A 17,442-nucleotide genomic window follows, 5' to 3' on the forward strand; every position below is an offset into this window, starting at 1 on the left:
AGCCCATTTGTGGGGAGGGCGGGGTATAAATCGAATAAAATAAAATAAATAATAAATATATTTTTGTATATAGAATAGAATTACAGGAAATGATTGCTTTTTTCCCTTTAGCACCTTTACATAGCTTGGTGTAGTGGTTAAGAGCAGCAGGATTCTAATCTGGAAAAACGGGTTTGATTCCCCACTCCTCCGCTTGAAGCCAGCTGGGCGACCTTAGGTCAGTCACAGTTGTCTTAGAGCTCTCTCAGCCCCACCCACCTCACAGGGTGATTGTCATGAGGATTATAATAACACACCTTGTAAACCGCTCTGAGTGTTATCCTGAGGGGAGGTATATAAATAGAATGTTGTTGTTGTTATTACATGGCACATCATCATTATAACACAGAGTCTGAAGGTATGTACACATTGGCCAGGGACAAAATAATTATTTATCAAGCTGGAAAACATACAACACATTGACTGAGCAGCAGGACCGAGATAAGAAATGACAGACAAATCAATGCCAAGTACTGACAAGGACTGACAAAGATACTGATGCTTAAGTGATCAGCAGTATTTTCAAGCTTATTTTAACAAAACACTGAGAAAGCCTGCAATTTTGAAATGCCACCTTGCTAAAGCATCTGCCTTGTTAAAAGGAGAGAAAATAGCATTTGCAAAATTATATAAGCAATGAAGCAATTAAAGAAAGTAACACATTAATGCATAATTTCTGAATCAACGTGTTGAAAGGATCCAGCACTACATAAATTAATATGGTTAACACTTACAACATTTGCACATTAGCTTATTTTAATGTAAGGAAGCCGGATATGCAAAGGAACTGGCACAAAACTGAAGTGCCAAAGATACCAAATCCGGACAAGAACTAGAATTTCTAAAATCAGAGACCGTCACGCTGTACCCAGGAATTTTCAGAAATCACCCCTCTTTTCCCTTTGTTTTGTAATTTGCAACTGTACATTGTTCCCTTTTAGTCTGGCCCATGTTAGCAACTGTGACTTTATTAAGTCTTTACCCCATGACCTTCAGGCTTCCACAAAGAATTCTCTCAAGCAAGTTGTTCCCCTTTAGATGCGTTTGGTACTGTGGTCAAGGAAAAAAGGCGAGGGCCAATATTCTTGCTTTCCAAACGGCATACATTGCACAGTAAGAAAGAAAAAGTACTTCCAGATGACAGGTTTTCACAATCTCACAATGTGGTAGTTGTGAAATGGAATATTAAAAATGCATATCCCACCATGCACTCTCACATAGCCCAACTAGCTAGATGCTAGATGCTTCCTACAGCTTAAGGCTGAATGGCTGTCAGCATAAGGAATATAACATATTTCCTTACTTCTGTACCCACCCAATTATTCAAAACCATTTACCGGGTAAACAAGGACTAGTTTGGAACTACTGTAAGCGTAAAAGTGTAATAGTTGCTTGGAAAGGGGAGTGTTTCCGAACAAAACTAGATGCCTAAAGTAGGGTTAAGGGACCTTTCCTCTCCTACTCTTTGTTTGATTTGCATCACTCTCTCCTGTGAAGTATTTACAAAGGAGTAGAGGCTCTTGGGCTATTATTACATGTAACTGTTGATTGCCCCCAAAGAAAGTACTCCAACATGTGAGGGAAGTCTAAATTAAACAATGATATGCCAAGATACAAGAAAGGAAATCTAAAAAGCTGAATCTTTTGATTTTCATCATAGGACAGAATAAAATAGTTCAATCTTACTGGCAGCTGAAGAGAAGCCCATATATGTGAAAGTCATGTGTTATCTCCCCCCACCCCCCATATCACTTGCAGAGCCCGTGTATTGCCTCAACCAGACAACAGAAAGAGGAACAATTTATCTGCAGTGCTGAGAGTCGAAATCATTTTTTAACCAAAATTTATCTTGCAACTGTAACTTACTCTGGACCAAATGGGTTGGAAACAGAGAAATGAGTGTGCCCTTCATTTACATATTTTTAATTCAAAATTCTAAAAAGCCTCATGCCCTGCTCTAAACCTTTCTTAGAGCAATTCAGTATGCAACACATTTACAAACCTCTGAGGGGGAAAATAATCCTTTTTGAGGAAAAAGAGGATTTTATATCTCCTGAATTTCAAACTACGTCACTTGCAGCAAAATTGTGGTCTCTGGCTGCCCAATTATTGGCCCAAATCTCCTGGGGCAGATCAGCCTATTTACTCATTTCTGTCTCCAACATGCCTATAAACTACTTCATCAAATCTCTAGTCAAATAAAGCAATTGAATAAGAAAATACTGTCCTACTTTAATCTTGTGCAATAAAGATATCTATACGTTGGGCAAATTAAGTAACCGCATCCTGATGGCAACATAGAAATGTCAAAACACCGAATCCAGCAGGGCAGATCTTTCTTCTCTCAACATCTTCTAATTCATATAAATAGTCTTTGTATATTCAACAATACATAGATTTGTTTACCCAAATTACAAGATGCTTTAAGCCAATTAGTGACTGTATAGGCTGCTTTCTGTTGAAATGAACACAAAAGGTAGCTTGCAGAATAAAAATATAAAATATAGTCACCATTAAAAGTGCAACAACAAATCTCAGATGTAACTATCAAGCTTTCCCCCAAGGCCTTCCAGTATAGGTGGTGATGGTTGGATTGGTGGCCTGTTTTGTTTGTGCTCAGGGACAGATCCTATTAGTGTTTCTTTAACTTGCAATTTGTACTAGAGAAAAATGGAGACGGCTGCCTGGGAATTGCTAAGTGTGGGTTGGAAAGAGAGAGAACTGTTGTGGATTTGGGGTGGTAATGGTTGATGTGATGTCCTGCCCCTCCCCCCGACACCACCTGAAAGATTACTTGCTACATGAATCAATGCCACAGGAACCTCAAGGCTAGACTATACAATGAACTCTATATTGGCCTGCCCTAGAAAACAACTCAGAAACACCAGCTAGTACCAAATTCCCCAGCTAATTGCTGTCACAAGCAATCTGGAACATGCCTATCACTCCTGTTCTGCAATTACTAATTGGTTACTGATTAGTTCCTGGGTTCAGTTCAAGGTGCTTTTATTACCTACAAAGCCCTTCATGTTCATATATCTAAAAGACCGTTACTTGCTCCAATATATCCTGCTGTGCTCATCTGGAACAAAGCCTTCTGAAGGTGCCACCCTGTAAATGGGTAAGAAAAACAGCAGCTCATACGTGAGCAGACTCTGTTGTTGCTCTTGCGGAATGATATAACCAAATAGTGAGTATCACGAGAATAGCAAAATAACAAGAGTTAATGTGAACGCTAACTAAGCAAACACAATTAATACATATATCCACTTCATAAGAATTTTCACAAGCATATTATTTAATCACTTAAAGAGACACATACTCATAAACATCAACAGCCTCCAAGACCTATACACACAAGAAGACACCCAAGAATGTACAAAAGTGCTGGTGCATAAATGCAGTAATTAATTTAAAATAATCCTGTAAACTCTAAATTCAATATTGCAACAGCCCGACTAATAGACATAAATTCATTCTATGAAGGCAATATGCCAGCAATGACCATTCAAAAGTTGTGCACCAAAGTGCTGAGTTCATAAGAAGTCCAATATATTGTACAATAGGTCTTGGAGGCTGTTGATGTTTATGAGTATATGTCTCTTTAAGTGATTAAACAATATGCTTGTGAAAATTCTTATGAAGTGGATATATGATTATATGCATTCATTGTGTTTGCTTAGTTAGTGTTCATGATCACTCTTGTTATTTTGCTCTTGTGGAATGGCCTGCCTGAGGAACTTGGGAAGGCTCCAACACTTCTGTCGCTTCATAGATAGTATAAAACGAAATTGTTCAGGAGGACATTTTCTAAACGGAAATAGGAATGTAGCGAAACAGAAGTGTGCAAGAGGGCACTTTTTATAACAGGTATAGGACTGTAGTAGATTTAATTAATTGTCTGAGGACCTTTTAAAGCAGTTCTTTTCTTCTTTCATCTCCCCTCCTACTGCGTTGTTTATTGCCTAACGGTGTAATACAGATTTAGGAGACAGAGGCACTGCTTCTCTGATAATCCTTGGATTAGGTCTGGTTAGGCAATGGAATGCAAAGGACAGAGATCTAACAACCTGTATTCTATGTTCAAAATAAGGAACTTATGTTAAATCAGAATGCGTTAATATCACCTAAGTGCCATGAGTATTCAAATGACAGTTTATGAATAAACCGGAAGCTGAGCTCCTAAGTGGCGCTCTGCAGACAGGTGAAGACTTTTTAATAACTAGTATCAACAGGGGCAGAAAAGCCTAACAACTAAGGCACCCTCAACCGCAGCACTTTAGCTGTCACTAATTCCAGCAGAAAAAAGTACTCACTTATCTGCAAGAAAGTAAAAGTGCACTGGGACTAAATCTGCTGCTCCCAGACCTTAGTGATCTCAGCCATTAAGAATCAAGCTGCATCTTATCTGAAGAACCTGTTCTTTGGTTCTGTGTTTTTGGTGATGCCCAAGTGGGAAGACATGTTGGGAACTTGTTTTTACACCTATTGTCTGGGGGCGAGTACCCCAAGCACCCCAGACTTGCCACTGCCCCCTTACCTGAAAGCTGATGGAACGCTGGTGGCAGGCACAGGAAGCCCCAGGGAGCGGGGGGGGAAGCTCCATACAACAGCAAGGGAAGGGGAAAGGGAACCAGAAAGAGAGACCAGCCAGGGGCACGCTGCCCAACCCCACCCCAAAGGGCACGAGGCACCCACACCTGTCCAGGGTGCCAACAAGGGGGTAGAGGTACTGGAAGCCCCTGCCCAAGCCCTAGGAGAAACCAGCAACCCCAGCCACCGAAGGGAGCTGGCTGAACTCCAGGAGACCAGCCCAGCTCCTTGTGAGCAAAGACACAGGAGGCTGCACCGCATCACCTGGAAGGGCCCTGCCAGCCCTGTCCCTGCAGGAAAGATTGAGGCAGAAGGGAAGAGGGAAAGGAGGCACACCTGAGGGAAGGCCCAGCTGGGCAGCATCAGGAGAGGGAAGGAGCCTGGAAGGAAGGGCGGGGGAAGGTGGAGAAAACCCTGTAAAAGCTGACTCAGGAGAGAGTTCATGGTGGGTTGTGTAGGAGTGATGGAGTGGAGTGGAGGTGATTGAAAGCAAAGGAGTAGGAATATGCAAGGAGGAAAAGGAAGGTTGGTGAGGGAGGAGGTGGAGGGGAATGAGAGTGGTAGCTGGGTCAGGTTGAGCAGGCCAGCGAGTGGACTGAGAGGGAATCAGGGTGATGTATACTGCCCCTCCTTCCACAGAGCAGGGTCCTGCAGTATCCCTGATGACCCCCCCCCCCAGCGTTAGATTGTCAGGCACCCCAGCGCCCAATGCAGCAGTGCCTGGGACGAGCGCTGACACCTATGGATAGTAAAGATAATGGCCAGCATCCAAAGAACCACAAGCTATATTACACAGAGACATTACCAGATAACTACTGTTCAAAATCCACTGGCTGGTATATTAGATCTTTTCAGCATCTGTTATTTTAGTATTTTCATCCGGCATTCTTTCTTAAGTTTCAACTGCCCTGCCCCGCCCCCCCCCCCCGGCAGTGCTTCAAGGGTTGTATCAAAGGTGCCAGCTTTTTCCTTTACTTTGTTACTGGAACATTTTAACACTTCCCCCACTGCCCCCTCTGTACTCCCATTGCCTATCCTAGCTTCAAGATTTAGCTCAATAACAGGAAAAGACTTTCCCTGCTCCAACCTCTGATAATGCCTCCAGAAGCAGACAAGAAGAAGCTGAGTCTGACTTTGGGGGTAGGGAGTTGGAAAGCAACAGAGGCTCAATTCCCTTGCATTCCTTTGTACCTTTCTCTCGTCCAGGGCTTTTTTTCCTGGGAAAAGAGGTGGTGGAACTCAGTGGGTTGCCAGCACAGGGGGCAACTCTTGGCAGGAGATGATGCCCCTGGTACCACATGTGCGCGCGCAAAGTGCACACATGCTCCCAGGGCCAAAGACGTCCCTTTGGGTCAGCTGGAACAAGGGGGGAGTTTTTAGAAGTTCAAATTGCCCTCTGCGAAAATGGTCACATGGCTGGTGGCCCCGCCCCGATCTCCAAACAGAGGGCAATCTAAACTCCCCTCTGCCTGGAGATCAGGGGGCGGGACCACCAGCCATGTGACCATTTTCAAGAGGTTCCGGAACTCCATTCCACCGCCTTCCCGCTGAAAAAAAGCCCTGCTCCCGTCTCTTTCTCTTGTGAATCATGAACTTGGTCCTACTGGGTGAAGAAATAATACTTGGAATATTGTACCTTCCCTCTTAACTCACCCTCTATTGTCCTCCTGTGGAAAGATGGCACCACAGACCACACCCTTGGGCAGCTACCCAAACTGCATTTTCCCAGGAGTGCCTAACACTACCAATCTGTTAGTGTAGAGCTAGTGTAGTGTAGTGTAAGTGTACCATCTATCTCCCCTACAGCACTCAAATCACTCGTACACTCAAATGGCTGTGTGGTGAGTGACACTGTAGCACCAAACAGCCATTTGAGTGTATGAGTAATCAGCAATGGTGGAAGCAAGCTACTGCTACTTACCATCAAATATTTAAAGCAGGTTCTGCTTCTGATTCCTCTTATCCACTTGAACGTTTTCACCAGTCTGTGCCAGATTTTTCTGGCATTTTTAATATTGGAGATGCATTTGTATCTCATTGTCTGTATTTGTGTTTTACTAAATCGTCAATTAGTTGCTTATTAATCCCACTAACTGTTTGGGTGTCTGTATGGTACTATCACCCTGCTAGTCCTTCTATATCAAGAAAGAGGAAGAAAACAGAATGCTTCCTTAAAGGCACTTTTAGTGCTCTGTTCCTAAATGCAATGTATCTAAGGGTGTAAAAACTATCAATATATTACTTTGGATATAAAAAGAAGAGGAGCATGTTCTATAATGAACAAATATTAATTGACTTGCCTTGTAGGTCTATAAAAAGAATATTGGAACTGGTCGCCCCCTATTCACTCCCATTCACAGGGAAGGATATGAACATGAATAAGTGCCTTGAAAAGTGTCTTTTTAAAAATACTTCTGTTAACATTTGTATTGGGGTACAAGGCATGACACAGCAGTTTTGTACAGACTGTAGATGATTTCCTGTGATACCAGTACAGACTAAGTCTTAGACCAGTCTTGACACAGCTTCTGCCTACAGCAGATTATTATCCGACTTTCCCAGAAGGAAAATTGTCTCATCACTGTGTTCATCACACTGAACCACAGTTTGTGGGAAATAAAGAGTTTCTTAAATTAGGATGCTAATAAGTGATTAAGATGAAATTAGTTTTAAACCCTGCTTAGTAGTTTGAAATGGCACAGATATTTAATTAAGTTGCCGGTAATGTTAGCACAGTAGCTGTTTATTGCTTTTACCTTCTGTTCAAAATCCCTTGTTTTTAGCTGTAAAAGTAACAAAGCTTAGGCATCAAAGCCTCCTTTGAGCAGATGCTAGCATTCTCTTCATCAGTGTTTTCCCGCATAGTTTTTTTGTTATCCATACCAATTAGAGCTGGAAAGGAAAACAAAACAAACCTTCTACACAGAGAGTGGAACTAGGCACACAAATACACATCTGTCATGTAGAGGGCATATTATTTAAAGCCTATGTATGGGCATATATCTTCCCAATTACATGCAGGACAAACAGAGTAACAGACTTCATCCAGGGATCTGCAACACTTGTGCTGAGATTCTCCATGTGACTCGTTTTTTTCTTTAATGTCACACCTTCTCTGCTTGAGAAGGGCCCATATTCGTAGAGAGTATGTGGGAGTCGTACCATTTCATCAGTTAAGAAATATAACCTCAACCGTCTAATTCTCCTAAAGTACCATGCTTTTTCCCTCACTGATTAATATAGAGGTGTTAACCACTTTGCACTGAAGTGTAAGAATTATTCTTTGGATACAAGGAAGTATTCACAGAGGAGATGAAGACTTTGCTAATGTATAAGGGCCAAACTAGGCAGGATGTAAGCAGAGCTGTGTAAATATGCTCCAATCACACATGGAAAAGGGGGGGGTAGGGATGGAGCAGAATGGCTAAGAGAGCACGAGCAAGAGGGTTCAAATGAGCAATCACAGATTTCTAGAGGAGTATTTTTTTTATTCCACATAGGACTTGACTAGTTCCTTCCCTCCTTCAAGTCATTTTCTCTCTCTCTTAAATGTTTTGGGAAGGGCAAAAGGAATCTTTTTTTCACCAGGGCACATGGCAAAAAAGCGCGTGCAGGGGTCTCCAATTTTAATTGCAAAATCAGTGCATTGGAGAGGGGAGAAACTTCTTCTCGACCAAAGCTTCTTCCTGTAGTTTTCCTCTCCAAGTGATTCTCTTTTGTAACAAACTTTCAGAACCAGATATGCAAAATCAGAAGAGCAGCACTGGTGGGAAGGCAGTGTAGAGAAAGCAGCAGGAGAAACTTCTGTACTTCTCACACGCATGCCCTTTTCACCACCAGTCAGACTCACCCTGCTCTTTCTACATCACTGGAGCATATCCAAGAATAAAAAGACAGATCTGCATAGTTTCCCAGCACAAACTCAAACCCTTGGTCCATCTGGCTCAGTACTGGCTACTTGGAATGGAAGCAACTCTTCAGGGTTTCAGACAGAAAGGTCCTTCCTGACACCATTTACTTGAGAGACTGTATTTTCCCATTGGGACTAAATTTGAAACCACCTCCATTCAAAGGATGTGCTTTACTACTCAGCCATTGCAAGGTCGCTAGACTGACCTTATGGCAAGAGGAATTCAGCATATGAGGAACAGGCGCCATAGGTGAATAGCTACCAGCAGGACAATATTTACCTTGAAGATGCAAAAAAAAGCAGATAGAACAAGAAATACTTTATGTAACATTATGGAAAGAGTAAAAACATTCACAATGGCCGTTTTCTGGCACTGACCTCTAGGTTCCCAAGTACACCATTTAACAGATGGCACATAGACATAACAAATGAAATATCTGATTTTAATCAGAGCCACATGTCTAAAACAATGGCTATTTTCAATTTATTGAATTTCCTTTCCCTTATATAAAAAATTACACATATACTCAAACTATAAGCTCAAACTGAGACAATTAAGATAAGGGCTTCTTCTGCCATCTACTGTCAACACACTTTTTTTACATAGACTTTCCAAAGCACTTCACTATTTATTTCAACATTCTCAAAGGAAAAAAAATCTGTCTTGAAAATGTTCTAAAACAAATCTCTTTCCATAATACCGTATCGTCTTAATCTTATGGTTTAAAACAATTTGTTCTACAGAAAAAGGAAAACAAGCATGGCTCCATCAGTTCATTGCTATGAATTGTAAGCACTGCTGGGTGTACTCTCTTCTGAACTTTCTAGTATTGCCTGAAGATAATGGAGGAAGTGAGAGGCCAGCCTGCCCTTCATCTAGGGTGGAGGATGCAAGCAGCTCATGCAACCAACACCTGCTTCCCCTGAGACTTCTGGCTCAGCTAGAAACTGCCAGAGGGAGAGAGAGGGCAGCCTGAATCCCGCTGACTAGGACACAGCATATGCTTTGGGAGGCAAAAGGCTCTTCAACTATTTTACCCGGACAGCCACAAGCAACAGTTCACTTGTCAAAATAAAATTTGAGATTCCCAGGAAGCTGTATTCCATAGCCAGTACTAATCAACTTTGGTTAGCTTGCGGTGCGTGGTGTGGCATCATGGCTCACACAGAGGCATGGCTTAAACTCAATTATGTTTGGAAAAAATGTGTTATGTATACTATATGCACCAAGAATTCTCTTTATACAGACTAATGGATGTTTTAAAAAAATTAAGGTGCAAGTCTAGCAAGTCAGATTTTTTAAATAGTTTTCAATATGTGGGTTGTGCAACTTGTACTGCTTTTTCACAAGCCCATTTTTATTTAATGTAGCATTGTATATCATGCCTAGAAACTAGAAATAGTAACGTCTAGATAAATTGCCAGCGAAAATGAGTGAATTAACAAAGAATATAGACTGAGAAAATACCATCTAATCTTTTTCTCAGATTCCTACTGATTTATTGTTCATTAATTAGATACATCTTATATTACATCCCTATCTGTACAAAATAATATTTCACCTGTTAATGTTATGGTACCATGTGGACAGTACAAAAAAAAAGTATCAAGTATGTATAAGAATGAGCAGATCTTAAAACAATCTGTATTCAATCTGCCATAAAAACTTTGTTAACTGATACTCTGATACCTGTAATGCTACCTGAATGTCTTGGCTACGTACTGGGTAAAAGCTTCATTAATCGGCATATTTGGTTAACTGACAACCCAATTTCCCATGGGTGCTGCCTAACAAAGCTTTTTACTGTATATTCAGGAATACTATTTGGGGATGACAGTGAATATGCATGCAGACTTCAGAAGCATTTCTCTCTGACAATCTTATTAGCTCCACAGTGGAAAAGAGCAAGAGTCCAGTAGCATCTATAAGACTAACAACATTTGTTCGTTGGATCCTTCTGAAGAAGTGAGCTGTGACTCATGAAAGCTCATACCCTACCACTAATTTTGTTAGTCTTATAGGTGCTACTGGACTCTTGCTCTTTTCTACTGCTACAGAACAGACTAACATGGATACCCATCTTGATCTGTTAGCTCGACAGTAACTAGTCTTACTAACAATCAAATGGATCTTCTCATTAGGTATATGAGGTGTACAACACTCTTAAAGGAACTTATTTTAAAAAGACTTTAAAAGATCTTAAAAGGGGCGTTTGAACACTGCCACAACACACACTGCTGCTCTGGCCTTAAAATGTGAATTGTACCTCTGTTCATAATACTGATACGGTAAAAGCAAATTCAATATGTGTAAACTGTGATGAAAAAACCAACAGAACAGCATTTATTATATACAGAGTATCATTTGAACAACATGATTGTCTGCAATAGCACAGCATATGCCCTTTAAAACAAGTGCCAGTACGTTTTAAAAAGGGTATCTGATGATGTTTTAATATTATATTTCTAATTCTGATCTGGACCTAAAATGTGGATCAAAAAATCCACACTACGAGACTATGTATGGATAGGTGAGTTTTTTCTGCGATCCCCAGGGAACCCTGAAGCATGCAGAAAAATCACTTTTTTTTGTTTAAATGGAGGAATTAAGCCCTCCAATTGCATCCCAAACCAGAAGAGCAACATCTGCACAGACCTTGCTGGGGGAAAGAAATGCTCATCTGACAATAGAAAAGAGTTGAGAGAGAAAGCAGGAATGTGTGTGGAAATGGAAACTGCAGAGTGAGAGTGAGAGTGAGAGTGAGTGAGTGAGTGAGTGAGTGAGTGAGAGAGAGAGAGAGAGAGAGAGAGAGAGAGCATGGTCAGGGTGAACAGCTGTCATTGTAAGGGCTTGGGGGACGGAATGAGACAGGAATGTGGTGAGAGGTTACCGGGGAGGCAGAAGATCAGCCATGTGATCAGCGGTGGCTTGTGAGTTTTCAGCCCCAAGTCACCATTGATATTCTGGCAAGCAGGATTGTATGCAACAGCTTGCATCTGAAAGTGTGCAGGATACCTGGCTACTGGTACCATACGTGTGGGGCCAGAAGTTAGTTTGATAGGGGAGAAAGAATGAAATCTTCCCTCCCCCATGTGTCCTCACAGGTCTTCTTTTCTTGCACAAATGTCTTGAAACCTACCAGGCTTAAAATGGGGTAGAGAATGAACTCCAGGCCAGGTATCTTCATTTGGGGTCCCAAGTACCTATGAGCAGAGGGGAAAAAAAAAACTATGCTGAGTATACAATGCAGATGGCCACTTAATGCAAGAGCTTAAATCATTGATGGAAGTTCATCAATTTGCTGCAAGTGTTATAGGATTTACTACAGCAAAACAACGAGAGACGATCATTCATGTTTTACAAGCAGCTAGGGTCCTCAGAGGATTTACAGCTAGAATGCAGAGCCATTATTCTGCACCACACAACAAGAGTTGAAATTTACACATTGAGCAGACACAAACAGGAGCCGTAATTAGCAGAACACGCACACAAATGCTCTCAGTTACTTAAATATAACCAAAATGTTTATTACTTGGTAACCTAATCATTATATTCGCTTTTGAAAGCAAACCTCATATAGTGATAGTAAGATAGTAAAAGCTTTTTAGTAGTCCACTTGGATTCAGTTAAAGCTCAATATGTCACCTTATTCTAGTTTCGCATAACCTACCTAATGGGATTATTTGGAAAGATCAGTAAAATTGCAAATATATTACATGCCTGACTGTGGCCAGAAGAGGGAGCCAGAGGACTTAAATTAGAAATTGCTCCACTCCCAAGCAACTTGCTGCCAGACAATGTAGCAGGTTAGAAAGCACTTTGGAAACTCCAACTCACTGAAAAAAAACAGCAATAGAATACTGTGGCAATATAAATGGTAAAAAATTTATTGGAGCCCACGCTTTCATACACTAGAACCTATTTTACTGGATGCTAAAAATTAAAGAATGACAGTTGCTCTGAATGAATTTTCCGGCTCTTATTTTGTTTGTAACCTTTCCACTGTTTTCTAAGAAAAAATATTTTACAATCAAGAAAACAAAGCAATAGAGCAGAGGTGGAAAGACAACTAGCTAAGATACTGGTGCCTCCAAGAATCAAGCAACACCCAAATTACTGACAGTCACAATAGATGCATACCAATTTACTGAGCCAAGAGGAAAGGTGAGGTGTAAATATTTTAATAAATAAATACCAAGCATGTTTTCACAATCCAAGTATTTCACAATTTTCTTAGATTTTGCCATTTTCATAATATTGCCTCTATAGCTTTATACGGGAGTCTCTTTGGGAATTACCATCCCCTCACTTTCTCAAAACCTCATGCTGCTACAGATTCAATTAGGCATGCTTTTGACTATGTAAGCAGTAGGTGGTGAAGCAATAATTATAGGTGCAGAATGAGAAGGAAAAGACGCAAGTTAGTCTTCACTTTCTGTACATGATAAAGAAATAAATAAGTAATTTATTATTGGATTTTAAGAGACCAAAGTATTTAAGAACCAGTGTTACTCAATATATTTTCCTTTAACAACTTCTCAAATTCTGGATGGAGATTCATTGCAGAACCTAGGAAAAAGACAGTCACCATTACAGTTACAGTCCTGCATGATATCGTAGGAGCATCTTCTCCTAATTTGCCTTCTTGTGTCTTTAGACAGAGTTGTTCCATTCTTCCTCAGGTTAAATCACAGAGAACACATATCAGGTTCTTTTCTATGATGGAGCTTATCCTTAGAATGCTCTTCCCAGGAACTGCCCAGCCCCCCCACCCCATTAAAAATATTGTCTAGATTATATTCTAAAAACTGCTCAAAGGACAATGTTTCAAAATGATAGTTCTGTGAGTGGCAGTACCTTGAAATTTAAAGCTTTTATTCTGATGGATTGTTTTAATTTTGTTATCTTTAGGTTTTTGTATTGTTTTTATTGCTGCTACTCAAATTCAATACCAGCTATTTGCAAGACAGGCAGGCTTATAAATGCTTTATATGAAATTAACACACAATCTTTTGGTACTGACTGACTGCTCTTCAGTATTAGATTCTTAACGGTGTTTTTAATTGTTATTTTAAAGCCTTATTTTATCTATATAAAACTCCTTTAGCGCTCTTGTTGGAAAGGCTTTAACATGTTTTAATGAATAATAATCAAAGTACATTTCTTTCTTACAACTAGAGGTCATAACAGGAGGACATTAAGGATCATAAAGAAATTATATTCTTCAGAATAACTCTTGGCTTATCTGGAAAGGTTAAAAAAGCTCACCCATAGGTGCCTATTATGCATATTGACTGAGTGTCTTTAGAGTGACAATTGCATCTATGCTGCCTCTCTGCAATTTGCAATTTATGACAGTTTAATGTCAAACAATATTTAAGCAAGAAAGACAGAGAAGGCAAGAAGTGGATACCATTCATTTCTCTCACGATAAGCTTTAGCTCTGTTCAGAGGAAATAAATCTATCAGGCCCTATTACACTCTTCACATGCATAAAAGAGAGAGACAACAAATTTTATGCCAGGAAATATAATCTAATATGCAGAGATTCTCAGACAGACAAGACAATTGCAATATAACATCCCTTCTCCAAAAGGAAAAAGACCAATAAATTATTTATTTAAGAGTTATATACTGCCTTGCTACTAAAAGTATACAACCCACAAATGAGCAATATAAAAACTTATATCAAAATACCATATAAAAATCAATAGTCATATAAAATCAACCTAACAAAGCAGGAGATAACACCAAATTAAAGACACTAAATACACAGTAGCACTTAAAGATAAGAAAGGAACAGGCAGTGACAACCAAAACAGGAGCAATGATGACTAGAAGTATGCTGAAATACAAGAGTCTTTGGGGCTTGAAAATATCCAGATGGGTTGCAGAAGGGCTCTAATGGCATTACCAAGATGGAATCCCATTCCTTCAGGGGCACTATAACCCTATCCATCATAGGCTGTCTCCTGATTTCACAGTTAAAACAATATAAGACTGACATATTGAGTATTTGGCAACATGGAAAACTTAAAAATTCAAAACTAACACTCGACATACCACACATCTGTTTATAATGGGACCTCAGACGTAAACAAAAGGATCCACGCCATCCTACCTATGCTCCTCTTTCTGCATCTGCACAACTAGCAAATCTGGCATATTAGAAAGATAGCCTTCATTTTCCTTAACAATAAGATACAAGTGGCTATTCTGCAGTCTGATTTTGTCAAAATGATAGGCATTCCTTCTAGTGATACAAAAGTAAAAGGTAAGCTGTAGAGAAGAAGACTGCTACAGAATCCATAATGAGAGTCCTCTTTGCATATTTATTTATTTAAAACATTTCTATGCTGTCTTCTCAAATAGGGTCCTCCTACAAGGTCACAAAATTTAAAACATTTCAACAATAAAGTGGCTTTTAAAAGAAAGTATATATAAAATAAACAATTCAGTACAATCATAAATACACGAACACACGTAACAACACAAGGGAAGAGGGCCAATAAACATTGCTGAAGGCAGGGCCGGCACGCCCATTGAGGCCAGGTAGGCGGTGGCCTCAGGGCGCGGGGTCCTAGAGGGAGCGCCAGAGGAGGCACGGGGGGTGGGAGCGTGTGCCACAGAGCTGCAGCCTCCTATCCCCCCCCCGCTGCCGCCACCACCAGCACATGCCCCCGGCCGGGTGCAGCAGCCATGGGCAGGCATCTGCGGTGGCGCAGGCAACCGAGCGGGAGAGCTCGGAAGCCACCCGTGCACCGTCCCAGCCGCCCGCCGCAGCGATCGGGTCAGCGGGGCGCGCACTCCCGTGATGACGTCACACGTGATGTCATCACGCAGGCCGGTGCGTGTGCGCGTGCAGGAGCACCCGGCCCGCCAGCTGGCTGCTAGCGCCGAAAACCCTGGTGCCGCTGCTGGCTGGAGGTATGCTCAAACTAACAAAAAAGTCTTCACCCACTGGTGGAAGACAACAATAGAGGGAGATGGTTGTTGTGGGTTTTTCGGGCTGTATTGCCGTGGTCTTGGCATTGTAGTTCCTGACGTTTCGCCAGCAGCTGTGGCTGGCATCTTCAGAGGTGTAGCACCAAAAGACAGAGATCTCTCAGTGTCACAGTGTGGAAAAGAGAAGAGATGTAGGTCATTTGTATCTACTCAGGAGGGGTGGGGTTGAGCTGAGTCATCCTGTAAGAGTTTCCCAGGGTGTGGAATGCTAATGGCGGGAGGCTTCACTGTATCCTGAGGAGGTTCTTTTGCATATGGATTGGTACTTGATGTGCTAATCTTCTCTGCAGGGCTATTGTCAGGGATAGAATGTTTTGTTAGCCTGGTGTTTTTCAGAACTGGCAACCATGCTCGGTTCATTCTTAAGGTTTCTTCTTTCCTGTTGAAGTTTTGCTTATGCTTGTGAATTTCAATGGCTTCCCTGTGCAGTCTGACAAAGTAGTTGGAAGTGTTGTCCAGTATTTTGGTGTCCTGGAATAAGATACTGTGCCCTGTTTGAGTTAGGCTATGTTCAGCCACTGCTGATTTTTCAGGTTGTCCAAGTCTGCAGTGTCTTGCATGTTCTTTTATTCTTGTCTGGATGCTACGCTTTGTGGTCCCGATGTAAACTTGTCCACAGCTGCAGGGTATACGGTATACTCCTGCAGAGGTTAGGGGGTCTCTACTGTCTTTTGCTGATCGTAGCATCTGTTGTATTTTTCGGGTGGGTCTGAATACTGCTTGAAGGTTATGCTTTTTCATAAGCTTTCCCATCTGATCAGTAATTCCTTTGATATATGGCAAAAACACTTTTCCTGTGGGAGACTGTTTTTCTTTGGTTGTTTGATTCATCCTGGGTTTGATTGCTCTTCGGATTTCATTTCTGGAGTAGCCATTTGCCTGAAGTGCGTGGTTTAGATGATTCATTTCCTCATTGAGAAAGTGCGGCTCACATATCCGTCTTGCACGATCCACTAATGTTTTCATTATGCCTCTTTTCTGTCGGGGATGGTGATTGGAGTTTTGTGTAGGTACCGATCAGTGTGAGTTGGTTTCCTGTAGACCTTGTGACCTAACTGAAAGTTTGCTTTGCGGATGACCCAGGTATCCAGGAATGGGAGTTTTCCCTCGATTTCTTTCTCCATGGTGAATTGTATGTTCAGGTGGATGTTGTTGAGATGATTCAAAAACCCCATCAATTCTTCCTCCCCATGGCTCCAAATGATAAATGTATCATCCACAAACCGGAACCATACACTAGGTTTGTGGGGTGCTGATTCTAGAGCTGTTTTTTCAAAATGTTCCATGTAGAAGTTTGCTATAACTGGGCTGAGTGGGCTCCCCATGGCCACCCCATCCATCTGTTCATAGAATTCGTTGTCCCATTGGAAGTAACTGGTTGTCAGGCAATGGTGGAATAAGGCTGTTACATCCTCTGGGAAAATCTGATTAATAAGTGCAATAGTGTCTTTTACTGGAACCTTGGTAAACAGGGATACAACATCAAAACTGACAAGTATGTCTTGTGGAGGGGTCCAGGAGTTCCTTAATCTTCTTTTTGTATTCCTCTGAAGATTAAGAAGACTAAGATTAAGGAACTCCTGGACCCCTCCACCTACAAAAAACTAAAACGAGATCCCACTTGCAAAATCACCAGGCTAACAAATGCGCTGATCAAGATTTCCTCACTACATCCCGACACGCACAGAAAACTATGCAAGACTGAAGCACAGCCACCTAGACTATATGGACTCCCCAAAATACATAAGGATTCAGTCCCACTCCGACCCATTGTGAGTGCCATTGGTTCACCGACATATGAATTAGCTAGACATCTGGCAGATCTCCTGCAGGACCACATCGGGAAAACCTCGTCTTACATCAAAGATTCAGCAGATTTCATCAACAAAATCAG

At 41.3% G+C, this 17,442-nt stretch overlaps 1 protein-coding gene across 1 annotated transcript in view; it reads right to left on the reverse strand.

Moving 5' to 3' along the window:
- The window catches only part of CDK14 (cyclin dependent kinase 14), a 318,753-nt gene that overhangs the window by 87,787 nt on the left and 213,524 nt on the right, over window positions 1-17,442 (reverse strand). Inside the window, exon 11 of the mRNA XM_054992114.1 lies at window positions 11,683-11,746. Within this exon, the coding sequence (XP_054848089.1) occupies window positions 11,683-11,746 (64 nt within the window). The remainder of the gene's footprint in view (window positions 1-11,682; window positions 11,747-17,442) is intronic.

The sequence above is a fragment of the Eublepharis macularius genome, chromosome 11, assembly GCF_028583425.1.
Source record: "Eublepharis macularius isolate TG4126 chromosome 11, MPM_Emac_v1.0, whole genome shotgun sequence".
NCBI lineage: Eukaryota > Metazoa > Chordata > Lepidosauria > Squamata > Eublepharidae > Eublepharis > Eublepharis macularius.